We start from the raw sequence: 17973 nt of genomic DNA on the forward strand, positions 1-17973 counted from the left end.
AAATAGGCGAGACAGGTTGGTAGGACACCTTCTCAGGCATGAAGGTCTAGTCAGAGACATTAGAGGCAGAAACAGGAGTTAGGAGGGGTAGAGGTGGACCTAGATTAGATTACTGTTCGTAGATAGTTAAGGATATGGGTTGGTCTAGTTTTAGGGAAATGCGAAGATTAACTCTGGGTAAGAAAGGGTGGACGTGCGTGTCCAAACAGTCTGACGACTTTACGATGATGATGATTTATCAATATTTTCTTGGAAGTCCACTTCTGAAACTTTAAGATCCAAAATATTTTTCATCTTAGTGTTTCTAAACAAGACAATACAAAAATTTGGAAAACGATTTGAAGATAGGCACTTATGAGTCGGTATCTACGTTTAATTGAAACTGTTTGAACACCCTCAGTTTATTCGTTGTGTGATATTTATTACGGAACCCTTTGGCGCATATGCCTCAGTGATATAAAATTTTGTGTTTCGGCTTTGCACATTCGAAGAAGAGAATACATTACAAGAAAAGAGAAATTATACTATGGACCTTATTTTATAATATATTTAACTAAATAATTATGAATACAGAAAATGATACTTACAATACTAAATATATGATAGATATATACTTGTATCTATGCACTTAATAATATGTAATTACTACACATGAAACGGGTACGCGGTTTGAATTCGGTACCCGGCGGATCTAGCATTTTTTTTTTTTGGGTTCTGCCGAATACCCGATAATTCTACCAGAACACACAACAAGAAAAAACAGCAATACATAATAATAATAAGTATAACGAAACCATACATTTGAATTATTAAGAATTTAGCATTAAATTAATTTGAGATCGCAGTTGACCATAAAGGCCACATTGTCAGTATCGGAATAAAATGTAATTCAAATAGCAAGTTTTTACAGTCCTTGATGGGGCTTTCATATCGTGTATCCCGTTACCCGATACCCGGTAAAACCCATCATCCATTAAACACTTTTCACAATTTTTCAATGTCTTTTGATAACTGACACACCGCAGGGTGTTGATTTAAAGCACTCATATAAATGTCTAATTCATCTTCAGAGCTTTCCTCATCTTCAGTGTTTTTTTCTAATTTTTTATTTTCGTCGGCCTCCATTTCGAGATCTTCCGGTTCTTCCGAATCAAAGTATTTTTCTTCTTCATCTCGACTTATTAGTTCCAAATTATCGTATTCTTCATTCTCGTCCACGTTAGAATAGTCGAAATCCTCGTCCTTTCCTTCTAGAAAGTTTTCGTACATTGTAGTTACGAATTCATCTCTGAGAAGCTTTCTTTCCGTTGCAGTTACCATTTGATTCGATGAAGTTTGTAGAGATTTTTTCTTTTGTTTCTGCATATTGAATGAAAATGAAGAAGAAGCAGACGGTTTAGCCATTTCTTCCCATGATGTTGTTGATACGTTTTGGTTAGTATATTCTCCCCAGAGCGAGCAAGATGGTTGAGGTGGTATCTTACTACTAGATTCTGTTTTAGGATTTATTTCTAATACAGTCTTATTCTTTTGATCTCTTTCTTCCTCAGAAGAGTCTTCTTCTGAAGTGTCGCCACAGTATATTTCGTCAATTTCTTCTTTTTTCCGTTTAGATTCAGCTTCGTCTCTCTCCAGTCCTTCCATAAGAATATCTACCAAAGTAATATTACCGATCGCAAGATCCCTTTGCTTTTTCTCTTCATTAGTAAGATACCGACCAACTAACTGCTCATATAATAATGGATTTCTTTTCATCATTTCAGTTTCGGAAAAATATGAATCGTTTTCAACCATGTGCTTTAAAGCTGCGAACCTTCTGTTTCGCGTTCGTTTTGTCCTTTTATCATTCGCCTTGTGAAAAGTATGAAGAAGATTCTTCACTTCTTCCGAATCATTCTCGAATTTAATAAAAAAATTTAAATGATCTGATTTTAGGTATTTTCCGAATCTCGTCAGAAAAGTGATTGCGCCTTTTTTGTATATATTTTGTATTATGTCTGCTTTTTCTTCAAATGATAGTTCAGATTCGTCCCTCTGTTGATTTTTTAGATATACATTTTTCTCTTTTATTAAATATTCCGTAATTTTTTTAAAAGTTATTTCGCCACTTTCGTTTAATTGATTTGCAATGGGGCTATCCGGGGAAATTATTGGGTTTATTTCGATTTCCATGATGCCAGTGACATCTGAAGGAGAAAGCGTACATGTACTTGGAATGAAAATGCTAACGTTAGCAGTTTTCGCAATTATTTTGATTGAGTGATTCAATGTTTAACCTAACTTCTACACAAATTAATAGTGAATGTGTAGTGATATATATTTATGAAAATGAAATGAATGAAAGTGAATAAATTGTGAAGGACTCACCTGAAACTTTAGCTCAATCTCTAGAAAGGTAAGTGAATACTCAATAGTTGAACTTGACACTGACAACTCATTCAGTGAATAACTATAACTTACGCGAAAATTATCTAAAACACAGTAAGTTTTCAATCATCTAATTAAAACAACTTGCGAAACTAACAGAATAAAAGATTCGCGTTAGTAAATAGTAGAGTTGACACGAGATATTTTTACAGAACACTTGTTCGAACGATGGATTCGTTTCAGCAATTTGCTGTCAGGTGGCGATGGCATTGGGAAGATTTGTGTGGCGCGGATGGTTTTCAAATTTGGTCACCCAAAACACACGATTTAGGTTTATGTTTCGAACAACTATGTCTTCAGATACCTGCATTTGTCTTACTTGCAATTGCGTCTGCCTTTTATTTCGGCCATCAAGTAGAATATGTAGCGAGATCAAAATTTCAAAAACACGCTCTAAACGTCCGATGTTTACTGGTAACAATTTTGGCTGTGTTACCACTAATACAAATTTATGTTGATATTAACAGAGTTGATGTCAAAATTGAAAAGATTTCGTACTTCCTATCGGCTGTGGAAGGAATATCATGGTTCGTTCATTTGGGATATGTTTCGGTTTTAAGAAAACGATTGGGTTTGAGTTCACGGGGACCAATGGCGGTTTGCGTCATTTGGACATTAACCGCTGTTTTGACTTTTATCTCATTTCGAACTCATTATCTAATCTATTTAAAACATCCTGTAGTTTCCTCCAGTATTAGCCTTTCTTTTCGGTTCAGTATTGCAAAATTAGTTTTACAAATTTGTTACGGAATAACTTTATTGGTTGGCCAAGGTAACACAGAGTTTCTTCAAAATCAGTATTCTGGGGTAAGTGCACTATTTTTCCATATAAAAGTTTTCAAATTTCGGGTTTATGTTGCCTGGAAAAGCTGGCCTTCAGGATTCCAATCGAGTGAAAAATTTGTTGTAAAAGATATTCGCGTTTTGTCATACGTATCACGGGCTGTTTTCAAAACTCACTTTTATTGATTTGGAATGTAGAATATCAGCTATTTCAGTACGTTAAATAATCTTCATTTTTCTTTAGCAAATGACAATCGATCTTGTTTGTTGTAATAACGATAAATTCATAACGATATGCCATTGCGCATCTACAATCGCGCTGTGATGTCACTGCGAGAGAGCAGTTGGAGACGTTGTGTAAAACGTCCAAATTTACTTATACTTAATTGCAGGACCTCCTAAGCTTGAAATTTTAGGCGTAATAACTTTTTGCATTGATGAATAGAGCAAAAGAAAACGATAATTTTGTTGTTAAGTATTAGACCGCTATAGAACCATTTTGAAATCTGTAGTTTATTATTTCTACCTTCACAAACCAGTTTCGTAAATTTAGATCGGATCATTCAGGGTAATACGGTACAATTATAATAGTCGTCTTATTTTATTATTTTATTACTGTTTCATAGAGTCCATAAGGTCCTTTATATTTCTAAAAGGATTGACAACCGTCCACGCCATTTTCCGCGGTTTGCACACAACACAATCATATAAAACTTTTTATTTTCAGTAATATTGCCCAATATCTCGTTTCGAAGTGACGTCATGCGCGTAAGAAACCGATTGCAATGTTCTAATGTTCTTTTTAAATTTAAGCATTTTTTTCAAAGAGTTTAACGTCTTTCGGAACGTAAAGCACTTCCGTATGTTTAGAGGAATTTTGCAAGAATTAAAAACACTTTTTTAGGCTTCTGAAAGTCAGCCTCTTTTGTATAACGCGTACAATGGCTTTTCGGAAGAAAGAGATCCTTCGTATTTAGGTGTAGCGATGGAAGACTCGTCGTGGTTGCGGAAGTTATTTTTTTGCTGGGTTGACCCTCTCATGAAAAAAGGAGCGCAGGGACATGTAAATAATTCGGAGGATTTATATGATGTACCGTACTCACTAAATTGTACTACGCTGAGTGCTATGTTCGAAAAATCATTAATTGGGAATACGGATGAGATTTTGAAAAAAACTATCTATGTCGATCCTCCAGGTAAATTAAATTTCACGTATGATCAAAGCCTTCATTCCAGTGATTTTTATCAGTCGATGTGAAATATTTATTCATAGGAGGAGAACTGGGAGCTTCATCATCGTCTATTAATCCCGAAATCTCCAATACGAAGTACAGGGTGTCCGTATTTAGAGCGTTACACAAATGTTTTGCGTTTCATTTTTACGGAATCGGAATTTTAAAGTTTGCAAGTGATTGCGCTAGCTTTGCTGGTCCTATGCTGTTAAATTTGTTGGTGTCTTTTATAGACAATAAAAACGAAAACATTAAGGAGGGCTATCTGTATGCGGGAGGACTTTTCATAACTACTTTAATTGGTGAGGAATCTAAACGTTTCAATGGGGGGTACGCCAACAGAGTCCTGTTAATCCGATGTGATGAAGGTTAGAAATTTTAGATAGTTAGAAAAAATTCCTAGTCATAGGATGAAAAGGGTCCTTGTTTATGTATCTTATAGCTAACAGGAGTATGCACAAGAATTCTGTATCTAATCTAATTATTTAACTGACAGAAATATCATGCATTAGAAATAACTCCCATCATCTAATTTATATTATACTTTCCGAAAAGGGACAAAGGATTAGATTCTTCCTGAAAAACTTTTGGGTGTTTTATTCCAATCCAGTATTAATGCGGTAGACGGGCAGTCCCTCCGGACTACGTCGGAGAGCAGAACTGAATGCCCTCTTCATTCTTCTTGTAGAAATTGTGGGAATGGGGTGGGGTGGTGGGTGAGGTGAGAAAGATGGGATGGGCCAAATGAAGATATAAGAAAGTGAAAAAGATTATCTGTGGAGTATTTGTATCCCAGCATTTGCCAAAGTCATCCAAGGAGACCGCAGAAAATCTTGGACCAGAGCAGATGGATCCAGAACCGAACAGGTCGAATTCTAAGCAATGGTCTAAACTTCTACGTCATGCCATTGGGTGCTTCTTCCTGATAAAACTAATATGCTTATACACTTGATAAAATATTTGGGGAGAGGGAGTACTGTTATCCACCTTACCCTACCAGGAATTTCCTAATGAGTGTATTAAACAGCTGGAGTGAATAGTAGTCAGCCTATGCGACCAGTACAAAATTCAAAATTGTGTTTTGCTTATGTGCTTTTAGTAAAACCCCATTACCATTATATATTTACGGAGGGACTTATTTCAACCACTTTTTGAGACGCTTCGGTACGGTTAGGATTTTTGGGACTCTTTTGGATACTACCCCAGAGAACTACATCTTTTTGAATAATCTGTGTGGGCAATCTAATGATAAAAGTTGTGATGTTTCTAAAAAGCCATCACATTATTCGAAAGTGTGTGGTTCTTCCTGAAAAAGCTTGATGCATGATTTTCACTTGTTTTTTTTTTCTTTTACGGACTCCTCATTTCTAAAGATGTCTTCATTTCAGTGGCTTTTTGTAACGCCCATTTCAATTTTCTAATGGCTATGGTAGGACTTAAAATTCGTGCTGCTGTCGTGACTGCCATTTATCGTAAAACTTTGTCGGTCAGTTCGTCGGTTCTCAGTTCACAATTNAAAGTGTGTGGTTCTTCCTGAAAAAGCTTGATGCATGATTTTCACTTGTTTTTCTTTTTTTACGGACTCCTCATTTCTAAAGATGTCTTCATTTCAGTGGCGTTTTGTAACGCCCATTTCAATTTTCTAATGGCTATGGTAGGACTTAAAATTCGTGCTGCTGTCGTGACTGCCATTTATCGTAAAACTTTGTCGGTCAGTTCGTCGGTTCTCAGTTCGCAATTTTCAACGGGTGAAATAATAAACTTCATGTCAACCGACACTGACCGAATAGTAAACGCATGTCCCAGTTTTCACGCTCTTTGGAGTATTCCTTTTCAGGTAACGTTCTGAGCGCTTTTCACGAAACATTTTAGTTGATTTCATTTTTTTAAATTATCCTACATGTGATTCACTTATCTTTATCTCATTCGAATTTTTGACAAGATCTTAGTTTTTTCAACTGTATAACAGAGGTGTTAAATCACCTTCGAGAAAGGGCTGTATGTAGTGGCCCTGACATTCACAGTTGTAAATTTTTTAATTTAGAATCCGTACTCGAAGCTAGAAATGTTTCGTGTAAAGTTAAAATTTGATTAAAACCGTTCTGGCGTGTTCTTCTGACGTTTGACTTGTACTGAAGCTTGCAGTGACTTTATATCTATTATATGTGCAAGTTGGACTGGCGTTTTTGGCCGGATTAGCGTTTTCTGTTGTTTTAATACCAATAAACAAGATCATTGCTAATAAAATTGGAGAGTTGAGCGTCAAACTTATGGAGAGGAAGGATGAGCGAGTTAGAGTTATGGCGGAGGTACTGAAAGGTATTAGGACCATAAAATTGTACGTCTGGGAGCAGCATTTTATACGGAATATTACAAGTAAGCGCTAAAAATAAAGTGTCAGCGGATATGTGGATGTAAAATCCAGAACGTAAAAAGATTGCCTTTGTATGTTATAAAATGGAACGGTTGTATTCAAAGTATGTAACTACTAGAGCTGGGCGATTATCGAATTTAACGATCGATTATTGATCGTAAGATAATAATCGATTGTTTCGATTAATCGGGACAAGAAATCAATCGAATAATTAACTAATGGAAATAATTGATTGTTCAAATTAAATAGAACAATCGATTAACCAAATTTTTAATTAGGAATAGAGGTAATAAATTTTCTGGATAAAGATGACCGGTAAAGATCTAGATGATGGCCCCCACCTCCGAAGGGGGATCGAAAGAGGAGGTCTCCCCCACCGCTGTACCATAAAAAGTTCGTGACGGTCTCACCCCCATAAAAAGTTATAGGGGTTCAAAGTTAGTAAATATGCCAATTTTTATACATTTCTAGGCATGTAAATATTTATATGGTCATTCTTAAACAATATTCAAAGGTAAAACTAATGGAAAAATACATAAAAATATTGAGAAAGTTATATAAAACATTATTTAAATATCTTTCACAATAGGGTAGGTTAGGTTAGGTTATCGGGTTTTGTTCAAGTGACCACCCTCTTTCGATCCCCCACCTCCATCCGCTTGAAAATAATTTTTTTATTGAATTTTATTTGAATTATAGTGTATAAAAATTGACTAAATAATCAACTTTCAACCCCCATAACTTTTTAGGGGGTGAGATCGCCGCAAATTTTTTATGGAGTTTTACTCAGGTGACCACCCTCTTTCGATCCCCCCTACCCTCTTTCGATCCCCCCTACCATCTAGACATTTACCAGATGACTGCACGCAAGAAATAATAAAACTATTCTAGAATTGTTACATTGGTTTTTTGTTCGTTATTTACGGTTAGATGAAGGATTATGTCATTGCTGATTGGTTCACTTATGTATTTATTTTTTTGAAAACAATTAATTAATTTGGATGTTTGAGAGGTCGCAAAAATGAAGATTTTGTAATAATTTCCGTATGTATATCAGGTATAAGGGAGGAAGAACTTAAATATTTGAAAGCCAGAAAGTACTTGGACGCAATGTGCGTATACTTTTGGGCAACGACACCAGTATTAATTTCCATTTTAACTTTTGGAACGTACGTTTTATTGGGAAATGTTCTTACTGCTGCAACAGTTTTCACAAGCATGGCTCTTTTAAATATGTTGATTGGCCCTTTAAACAATTTTCCGTGGGTATTGAACGGACTCACCGAAGCGTGGGTGTCTGTTAAAAGAATACAAAGACTGTTTGATGTAAGTTGAATGTTTAATTAATTTATTTAAGTGTGGCGATAAGGCTCCTACGTATCTAACTTCCCATCAAAAGTAGAGAAGATAAAAGTTTGCTTGGTGACAATGTTTTTCGGATTAAACAGTGGCGTTTGTTAACATTCACCGATGTAAAAAGAGAAAAAAAATTTACTTTTTTGGACTAAATATAAGGTTTGCTGATAATATTAGTAGTTACGACGTATGTTTGTACGTTGTAGTGGTAAAATAATAAAAGAACAGGATAATTCCTTGATGTAAATCACAATGTCGATCATTTTATATCTCATACTATGATTAGTAAGGCCATGCCTCACACTTAAAATACTTCAGTAAGCAGCAAATGTCGATAGATGGCGTGTAATGTCATTAATTGGATATTATTTATTTTCTTTTTCACATTTGTCTGCTGGGACAAAAAAGAGCCTTAATGTCATTTGACTTTTATATTATAAATTTCGCTTAAAAGAAATTAATTACTGCTGATTTCAATGCACCCCTGTTGTTTTATGAAAACTTTAAGCTACCAGATCTCCATTGGGAATCATATTACGAAAAGTCGTGCAACAATCCGAATAATGAAATTGAAATAACCTCCGCTAGTTTTTCATGGATTAAAACGTTATCTCCGGAAGAAATTTCCGCACTGCATTCAGTGAATAGAAAAAGAAGGGTCAAAGGAAAAGGCAAAGGAAAGAAGGCAGTCGTTTTTAATGAGCTAGAAAAAGTGGACGAAATCGAGGAATCGGACACCCTTGTTCAGTTCCACCTAACAAACATCAGCTTTACTGTTAAGAAGGTGCCATTATATATACTTTAAATGTTATAAGTATGTATAAGTTGGTTACAAATTTTAATATTTACTAGGGGGAATTCGTGGGGGTGATTGGAACCGTTGGTTCTGGAAAATCGACTCTACTTTTTGCGTTACTAGCCGAATTAAATAAAACAGAAGGTTCAGTAGCAATTGCAGATATTGAAAAAGGTATTTACACCTAAGAAATTCTCACAATCAGTGGCAGCTCGTTATGTTTCGCGAACAAGACTTATTGCAGCAGAAAAAAAGGAACAACATTCGATTATAATAAAATTGTGAAGTTCAATTAACTATTTTTCTGTTCTGTGGTTTGATTTCTTAAACCCCTGATCTTATTTTCCACTAAGGATGGGCAAGTTGCTCGTTTTTACTGTCACTGTTAAGAGCGGCAGGCGATGTAGTGCACTGCGCAGGAAAGGGAGGAATTTTGAAATTTGTAACATCGTATCGTACCGTATCGTTGTGACGTTATACACTTGCTGCCACTGTATATGTACTCTACATTTCTTTTTTTGTTAAAATTGTTGACCTGTAGGCTTTTCTCTGGTAACTCAACAACCGTGGTTGCAAAGAGACACAATCAGAGAAAATATTTTATTCGGAAAATTGTACGATGACGTTAGGTACAGGCGAGTTATAAACGCGTGTTCCCTTTCTGAAGATCTACTTTTGTTTCCTGGTGGCGATTCTACGGCGGTTGGAGAGGGTGGTTCTACTGTTTCAGGTCTAAATCGACATCGTCCTATTTGTTACATTTATTTAACATCCCTCGCGTTGCAGGAGGTCAAAAAGCGCGCATAGCTTTGGCAAGGGCCGTATATCAAGAAAAAGACGTGTACCTTTTAGATGATATTCTTTCGGCAGTCGATGTGAAGGTTGCAAAACATATTTTTCAACATTGCCTTTTAGGGCTTTTGAAAAACAAGACTAGAATATTATGTACTCACCATGTGCAATTTTTAATGCATTGTGACAAAATTGTGGTACTGAAAAACGGGACAATTGATCAAATTGGTAAGGAATTCATGTTCGAAATAACGGGTGGTAGAAAACAAAATTTAATATTGCAGGAGTTCCTCAAGAAGTTCTTTCTAACATCGATGCTTCTTTACCTATTGATTTAGAACTGGAAGAGAGTACACAATCAACTGATACGACTGAAGAAAGTGGGATAATAATTCCAGAATCCACTGATAACGATAGTATATTAAATGAGGAGTTTAGCGAATCTGGGACCGTTAAATTTAGAGTGTATTCCGAATATTGGAAAGCTGTAGGCCATCTTCTCAGTGTGTCGATTATAATTGCGATGACAATAATGCAGACTTCTAGGAATATTACAGACTTGTGGTTGTCGTATTGGGTTTCTAACTCAGAAACGAAAAATACAACGAATATTTCTTCACCGTTTAAAGGTCAGTTTTCATTATTAGTGTCGCACTCATGTCTTGTTCTTATTGCTTTCGTGTCGTGTCGTTTTGCATTGAATTTTTACTTATACGATCATGTTCATATCGTGTTTGTCCCACTAGCAAAGATCTCAAGGTGTTAATAAGTGAGATGGATCAAAACGAGAAGGATTTTGTGGTAGTTTGTTCCACGTACATTCTTTTAAAGCGCAAGTAGAAGAAGATCCAGAATATGAAACAGTTTTGGATACATCCACCACACGGATACTGTCTTTTACTAAGTGATTGTCGTAATCTTTATGACATAAACGTAGATTATAGGATGGTCTTGCACGAGAACACATAGTTTTTCGTCTTTGGTGGTGCATTCATCACTCACCTATGTCACTCATTCTCGAACCATGTAATCTCCCGATGCATTTCGTTGTTCGACTGTTTTCATCAGCAGGATTTGATAGCCGAACCTCGTGTTAGCGCCTATATTGCAGTTTTCATTAAGCCCATCCTGTTGCTCCCATGCTCGTGTCCACAATCGATTGATAACAGACAGTTATGACACGATGGCAGCACGACAGGAACATGGTACGTCTAGTGAAAATGAAAATGTGGTTTCCCTACGTAATACCAGTATGGTAGCAACACGGTGGGCTTAATGAAAACTCAAATATAGGCGCCTTACGACGATGAGCGCTCACATCAGGTTCGGCTATCAAAGCTTGCTGATAAAAGTAACCGAACAACGAAATGCATCGCGAGATTACATGGTTCGTGAATGAGTGACATACGTGAGTGATGAATGCACCACAATGGACGAAAAACTATGTATTTTCATACAAGACCATCCTGCAATCTGCTATTTATCTCATAAAGATTACGACAATCACTTAGTAAAAGACAGTATCCATGTGGTGGATGTACCCAAAACCGTTTCATATTCTGGATCTTCTTCTACTTGAGCTTTAAAAGAATGTAAGTGGAACGAACTATCACAACATCCTCCTCGTTTTGATCCATCTCGCTTACTGACACCTAGAGATTTTTGCTTATGGTACCAACACGGTATGAACAGGATCGTATAAGTAAAAATGCAGTGCAAAACGACAGGATACAAAGGTAGTAGGAACACGACATAAGTGCGATATTAATAATGAAAACTGACCTTAATTATTTAATAGATGACGAAAATCATTTGGCTTTGTGGTCAACTGGAGATTTATTTCGAACTGATAACACTGTTCAGCATTACATGATGATATATGGTCTTTTTGCCGGACTGAATACGATTTTCACTTTCATAAGGGCCTTTTTATTTGCTTACGGTGGTATTTGTGCTGCGTCTAAAATTCATAAGTTGCTGCTCAAGTCAGTAATGAAGGTCTGTAGAATTACTGGGTGTATTGCCTGCTTAAGAAATCTCAAAACGTGTTTTTCAGTCAAAAGTTCCGTTTTTCGATGTGACATCGGTGGGAAGGATATTAAACAGATTTTCCAGTGACACCTACACTGTTGACGATTCGTTGCCTTTCATAATGAATATTTTACTTGCGCAATTTTTTGGCGTTATAGGTACATATTGTATTATCGGATGCGTTGTGAAAAAATTCAATTTCGATTGTTTATTTAATAGGATCTATGATTGTGACGATATATGGTCTACCGTGGTTGTCTTTAATTATGGTGCCGATAGTGCCCATTTATTTTTCCCTACAAAACCATTACAGGTTGACATCTCGGCAGCTCAAGAGGATATCAAGTGTTACGTTGTCACCCATATATGGTCATTTTAATGAAACACTTCAAGGTAAGTGCCTGTGCGAAATGGACAGTAGGCGCGTCTCGATCAGACGATATTTAAGATATATATTTAAGTTTTCTTCGTTCTCGAAGTATCAAGTACGAAGCTAATCTTAAAAGTAAGGTTTCCAAAGTGCTTTCCGAAAAATCCAGAGATTTTGGGAATATTACTAAATACCCATGTACCTCTTACTTTCTTGAAAGAATACGAATGTGAAAATAATTTTTGGATAAAATTAATTCAAAAGTTAACCGTAATAAATCAATTTAAAGTACATACTCCTAGGTACTTTATATTACTTAACGACTTCTTTGATTGGAAATATACATTTGTAATAATTGTATTCGATCTCTAATTTACATTCGGCTCGAAGGACCACGATTAAGGCCTATGAACGATTTAGAGTTTAAAGTTTTAATAAATTAATAATAATGCTGTAATTCATCGACAATTTGGTGATTTCGTGCAATTGGCAGTTTCCTGTTTATTACCTAATTTAGTGAACAGGCGCATTCTTTTTGGAATAAAGCGATTTAGTTTATTAATCGTTGGAATTTTTCGTTGAAGTTTTCGTTTTGTGGAGAGGATGTTCTCTCGAGCATTCGGTAAATGGAAAATACGCGAACGTTTTATTATCTAGTAGTCGAGGTTAATGCCCTTTTGTCTACATTTTTCTTCGGGTTTAATATCTGCCGTCAGGTTCGTTCGATTGTTTACGGACTCAAGGAAGTACACAGTTGATCTTGTATTGGCTAAGACGTAAGTGTAATAAGGACGTGTGTTTGACAGGTCTACCGACCATAAGGGCTCTACGTGCTAATCAGCGATTTAAAAGAGACAACGAGGAAAAGGTTGAGGCCAACATGAAAGCAAAATTTGCAAGTCAAGCAGCGTCTCAGTGGCTTGGTTTGAGGCTCCAATTCATTGGGGTTGCAATGGTTACAGGGGTTGGTTTTATTGCTGTTGTACAACATCAGTTTGACTTTGCCGATCCTGGTATGAATATTTACTATGTACGAGGGTGCGTTTTTAAGTTTGCGGAATGGGTAGGTAGGTCATTAGTGAGGGTATTTACTCGAGTCATTACGAATTAAGCAAGTCAATATTAGTTTAAATACCAAGTTTTATCGTAAATATTGAGAAAATCGAGTACCGCGCTGTTATAAGGTACTTTACCAAGCAAGGAAAATCAGTTCAAACCGTACTGGAAGAGATGTCATCCGTTTACGGGGACTCTTGCCCATGTAAAACCATGGTTTACAAGTGGCATACCCTCTTTAAGTAAGGCAGGGACTCACTTGAAGACGACCCATGACTAGGTCGGACGATCGAGATGACCACTCCGGAAATTAATACTGAAAGATGCCCGAGTTAAGAAGAAACAGTTCCCAGGAATGGTAGGAGTATGTGAAACACCATTTTTAAAATTTTTCACGATCATCTTGACATGACTGAAGTCAGCCCAAGATGGGTGCCGAGAATGGTCACTCCACCTCAAAAACAACATCGTGTGGAGTGTTCCCGCTCGTTTTTGGACCTCTGTAGTGAAGAAAAGATGGAGTATTGACTGGAATTGTTAATGGGGACGAAGCTTGAGTTCATCATTATGAACCTGAGTCCCAACAGAACTGTATGCAGTGGCACAAAAAAAGGCACACCACCACCCAAGACGTTTAAGGTGTCTCAGGCAGCAGGGAAAATTATGACGACAGTTTTTGGGACTCAGAAGAGATCCTGTTGATCGATTATAAAGATAAAGGAGTCTCCATAACCGGAGAATACTGTGATTCAATCCTAGCGCGGTTAAAGGAAACAGTCAAAGAAAAAAGAAGAGGAAAATTGAAGAAAGGTGTGCTCCTTATGCACGATAACGCGCCTGTTCACAAGAGCCGTGTTGCTATGGATGTCCTGTGGACGGTAGGCTTTACCACCTTACAGTCCTGACCTATCTCCCAGCAATTATCATATATTCCCAAACTTGAAAAAAAGTCTTCGTGGGAAGAAATTTTCAAGCGACGAACAAGTGAAGGATGCAGTTTCGGCGTATTTTTCAGACAAAGACAAAACATTTTTTTTTTTTTTCGAATGCATACGTAAGTTAATTGAAAGTTCGGAAAAATATTTAAGGGTAGCAGGAGAATATATTGAAAAGGAAAAATAAATTCGTACTTTTATGTCCACTTCTTACCACCTCATTCCGCGAACTGAAAAACGCTCCCTCGTATAACAGACGTAAATTCCACATCGTCAAATTTTGTTTGGGATCTACGATAATAAAACAAAAGTTTTTTTAATTACCTACTTTAATTGTTTTTTGTATGAGCTGTTCGTCAAATTCTATCCACTACATATTTCCACAATTTTCTTGTAGGTTTGGTGGGACTTGCAATATCTTACTCTCTATCTATTACCAATTTACTAAATGGCGTGGTAAACGCTTTCACCGAGACAGAAAGAGAAATGATAGCAGTCGAGAGAGTGAACGAGTACATAGAGAAAATTACACCGGAAACTAGCCATTTCGTATGCGATCCTCCCTACGCTTGGCCTGCTCAAGGGGTTGTCGTTTTTAACAATGTCGTCCTAAAATATAGGTTAGTAAGCGTACTGCATTACTAAAAGAGCCTTATTAGACATGCAACTCGTAATTCAAAAAGCACTTAATTTTAATACGATAGATAGAACGTATGACCTACAGGGTGTTCAGAAAACAGTGTACTAGCGAATTTTTTAACAAGTAATTAATTTGCATGAACAAATGAAAGGGATGGTGGGATAGTGGGATGGCATTTCTTACAATTAGTTGTCTTTATTTATTATAATATACAAGAGTAAACACACTTCAACGATTTCATACCACATCTTGTTTGGAAAGTTTTTTACACAAATAACGATTGGATCAATAAAATAGGAAATCCCTCCTTTGATATTTTAAATGTAAGAGCAAAGTTCTATATTTTTAGAGAGCATCTAAGTCCTTCCTTAAAGGGAGTTTCGTTTGAAACCAGGCCAGCCGAGAAGATAGGGGTAGTGGGTAGAACAGGAGCTGGCAAAAGCTCTTTGATAACTGCCCTCTTACGCTTAGTCGAACTTTATGCTGGTTCTATAATAATAGATACGGTCAATATCGCACATTTATCTTTACAAGCTTTAAGGTAAGCTGCGCAAGCGACAAATTTTATTGAGACTCTATTCACTTGAATACGTAAAAAAGCTAAACTATGCGAATTGCAAATACTTTGTTAATAATAAAAATGTTTATTCTTTTTTTATTTATTAGGTAAGTATTTTTATACATTTTATTAATGTTTTGAACACGAAACTGGAAACCGTTTTCCGGCGTTTGTGTAGGTACTTTTCGTCCTGAAGGCTTTTGGTATTCGCCGTGGTCCAGCGGATTTAACTCCACTGGAACACGGTGAATCCCAAAAGCCTCCTGGGCGAACACAAACTCGAGCCGTGGAAGCGTACGTTCGATTGTGTACATTTCTTTTTGTTTTGTGTACCAGATCTAGAATTTTTTGCATTCCACAAGAGCCGTTCTTGTTTTCTGGAACAATACGTGAAAATTTAGATCCGCTGGATGAATTTCGCGATCAAGAGCTGTGGTCGGCTCTATCAAAAGTGGACTTGGGACATATGGTGAGAAATTTGGGCGGACTTGATTATAAAATCGCTTCAGCTGGAAGTAATTTATCTGTTGGACAAAAACAGCTGTTTTGCTTAGCACGAGCCATACTTCACAACGCTAAGGTACATTTTTATTATAAATTTCCTTTAGCATTATGATTTACCGCAAGTAATTTATAACATGTAGTTGTAGTGATTAATATTTTAGACGCGGGCCCGATTCTAAATGCGGAACGTACTCTTTTTTCGTTTATTTTTTTATTTTGGTAATAATTGTTCTCACAATTATGCAGAACTGTTTTAAAGTCAGTGTATTGATTTTATACGACCGTGGATAAAATATTAGTCTGCGAACTCATGTTACATTTGGGATCAACGGGGAGTATTTCAAAAATGGCATTTTATCTTTAGTTTAACCGTTCTCATAACTCTTCAAATAACAAAGATGCCAGTACATAGCAGGAATTCTGGGGCACTCCGTATTTGGTCGCTGACAGTGGTCGTTTAAAATCAATAAAGTCAAGTAATAGGGTCACATAAAATACCTTGACCACTTGTCTAATAATAGTTAACAAAGTGATCATTAACAGTTACGAGGGACAAACATATTCCGCGAAATGTAATCATTTCTAACCTAATTTTCACAAAATGGATACAAAGCTGTAAGGGCGCACTTAATACGTGACCCAGTGCATGTTAGAAAGTTAACCATTTTTAATTTTTGTCTTTCTCTTAATCTAAAAGCTTATACTGACTTCTTTGCCTGTAAAAGTCCCTCATTCAATATTTAACTAGACAATTTTCAACAAACTGTTCACTTCTTGACAAAAACTAATAACGTCGATACATCATACGGTGCAATGCGAACATGCAACACTAACGATGTAAACATCTGTGACAGAGATTAATACGGGGTTGTTATGGTATTTGTCCAAGTCACTGCGAATAACAGTCGCGCCTTGCAATTACCGTGTGGGGCTTTTCTTTAAGTGCAAGGGGGCTTTGTTTCAGATCGTATGTGTAGACGAGGCGACGGCCAACGTTGACCAGGAAACCGATAGGCAGATTCAACAAACCCTTCGGTCAGCGTTTAGAATGAGCACCGTAATAACAATAGCTCATAGAATAGAGACGATAATGGACTGTGACAGGATACTGGTCATGAAAGACGGTCAGGCCGTTGAGTTTGATACACCCCAAAGTCTAATGGATGATTTTAATTCACATTTCCATCAGATGGTTAATCATGACTAAAACTTGTACAATTGTGTTATGCCTATTAATGATTTTTATGTATAATAGTTGTAAGATTCATATTTTATATTACTTATATAGATTTAACTGGGCAACTGATATTACGAGTATATTGTGTTCGTGATTATATTGATACGTATGTAATTAAGTTAAAGTTGATCAAATATATATTGTCTACTTATTCAATTGTTTTTTGTTTTCATTTCTTCTTATTGGAAATGGAAATGCAATTTGCTGATTTACTTCATAAAAAAGGTAAGTAAGGATGATGGAATAATAGGTTATAATCAATTTCGTAATTTTATCATCATCATAAGGCCATAGGTCGTAAAACTAACTGGACACACACACACTCACTCTTTTCTATCCTGAGGAAGCTTATGTTCGGATTTCCCCAAAACTATAACATCCGACGTCCTTAATTATTTGTGAACAGTAATCTCATCTAGGTCTACTTTTTCTCTCAGCTCCTGTTTCTGCTTCTAATATATGTCTAAGTAGCCCTTCATGCCTGAGAAGGTGTCCCTATAAATCTATCTTGCCTATTTTTCATTGACTTCCATAGAATCCTGTGTTCTCTTCCTCTTATTTCTAATCTTCTCCATCCACGGTATCCTCATCATTCACCTGTAACACCACATTTCGAATGCTTCTAACCTTTCCTGTTCCGCTGCGTCCACCGTCCACATTTCGCACCCGTACAGTGCCGTATTCCAAACACACATCTGTAACAAACATTTTCGAATTTCTAATTTAACTTTCGTGAGCATAAAATGATCCAAACTTACAGTTCATTTCTAGGTATTATTTCTATCTATTATTTTCTTCACTTTACTGCTTGCTGACTTTTTTTAACCAATAAACTATTGACTATTGACTATTTCTATTGACTTTTTACTATCAATTGTTTC

At 36.4% G+C, this 17973-nt stretch overlaps 2 protein-coding genes across 3 annotated transcripts; one reads left to right on the forward strand and one right to left on the reverse strand.

Moving 5' to 3' along the window:
• Positions 1-697: 697 nt before the first annotated feature.
• LOC108744813 (coiled-coil domain-containing protein 97) lies at positions 698-2569 on the reverse strand. Its single transcript, XM_018480754.2, has 2 exons — positions 2368-2569; positions 698-2186 (listed from the first exon to the last, which is right to left on the reverse strand). Exon 2 carries the CDS (start codon positions 2170-2172, stop codon positions 985-987), a length of 1188 nt encoding a protein of 395 aa, XP_018336256.1. The 5' UTR covers positions 2173-2186; positions 2368-2569; the 3' UTR covers positions 698-984.
• LOC108744761 (multidrug resistance-associated protein 7) lies at positions 2219-17216 on the forward strand. 2 transcript variants are annotated; one of them, XM_025975043.1, is made up of 21 exons: positions 2219-2395; positions 2580-3234; positions 4115-4406; positions 4484-4810; positions 5831-5909; positions 6135-6279; positions 6581-6818; positions 7874-8142; positions 8681-8956; positions 9025-9142; positions 9510-9698; positions 9755-9988; positions 10045-10389; positions 11559-11758; positions 11817-11949; positions 12011-12184; positions 12968-13174; positions 14550-14772; positions 15142-15333; positions 15688-15931; positions 16820-17216. In XM_025975043.1, the coding sequence occupies exons 2-21, from the start codon at positions 2596-2598 to the stop codon at positions 17060-17062; spliced, it is 4767 nt and encodes a 1588-aa protein (XP_025830828.1). In that variant the 5' UTR covers positions 2219-2395; positions 2580-2595; the 3' UTR covers positions 17063-17216. The 2 variants fall into 2 exon arrangements, with proteins under 2 accessions (XP_025830828.1, XP_025830829.1); XM_025975044.1 differs by lacking the exon at positions 5831-5909 and having other exon boundaries at positions 2220-2395; positions 4484-4744; positions 6056-6279.
• The last annotated feature ends 757 nt before the right edge of the window (positions 17217-17973 follow it).

The sequence above is a fragment of the Agrilus planipennis genome, unplaced genomic scaffold (genome assembly GCF_000699045.2).
Source record: "Agrilus planipennis isolate EAB-ADULT unplaced genomic scaffold, Apla_2.0 scaffold35, whole genome shotgun sequence".
Taxonomy (NCBI): Eukaryota; Metazoa; Arthropoda; class Insecta; order Coleoptera; family Buprestidae; genus Agrilus; species Agrilus planipennis.

What these genes read in the sequence shown, in the direction of transcription:
- LOC108744813 (XM_018480754.2), bottom strand. Translation starts at nt 2,172, where the DNA reads ATGGAAATCGAAATAAACCCAATAATTTCCCCGGATAGCCCCATTGCA.
- LOC108744761 (XM_025975043.1), top strand. Translation starts at nt 2,596, where the DNA reads ATGGATTCGTTTCAGCAATTTGCTGTCAGGTGGCGATGGCATTGGGAA. An exon ending in TTTGGAGTATTCCTTTTCAG is followed by an intron (nt 6,280 to 6,580) that starts GTAACGTTCTGA and finishes CTTGTACTGAAG; the next exon opens with CTTGCAGTGACTTTATATCT. An exon ending in TGCTCAAGTCAGTAATGAAG is followed by an intron (nt 11,759 to 11,816) that starts GTCTGTAGAATT and finishes CGTGTTTTTCAG; the next exon opens with TCAAAAGTTCCGTTTTTCGA.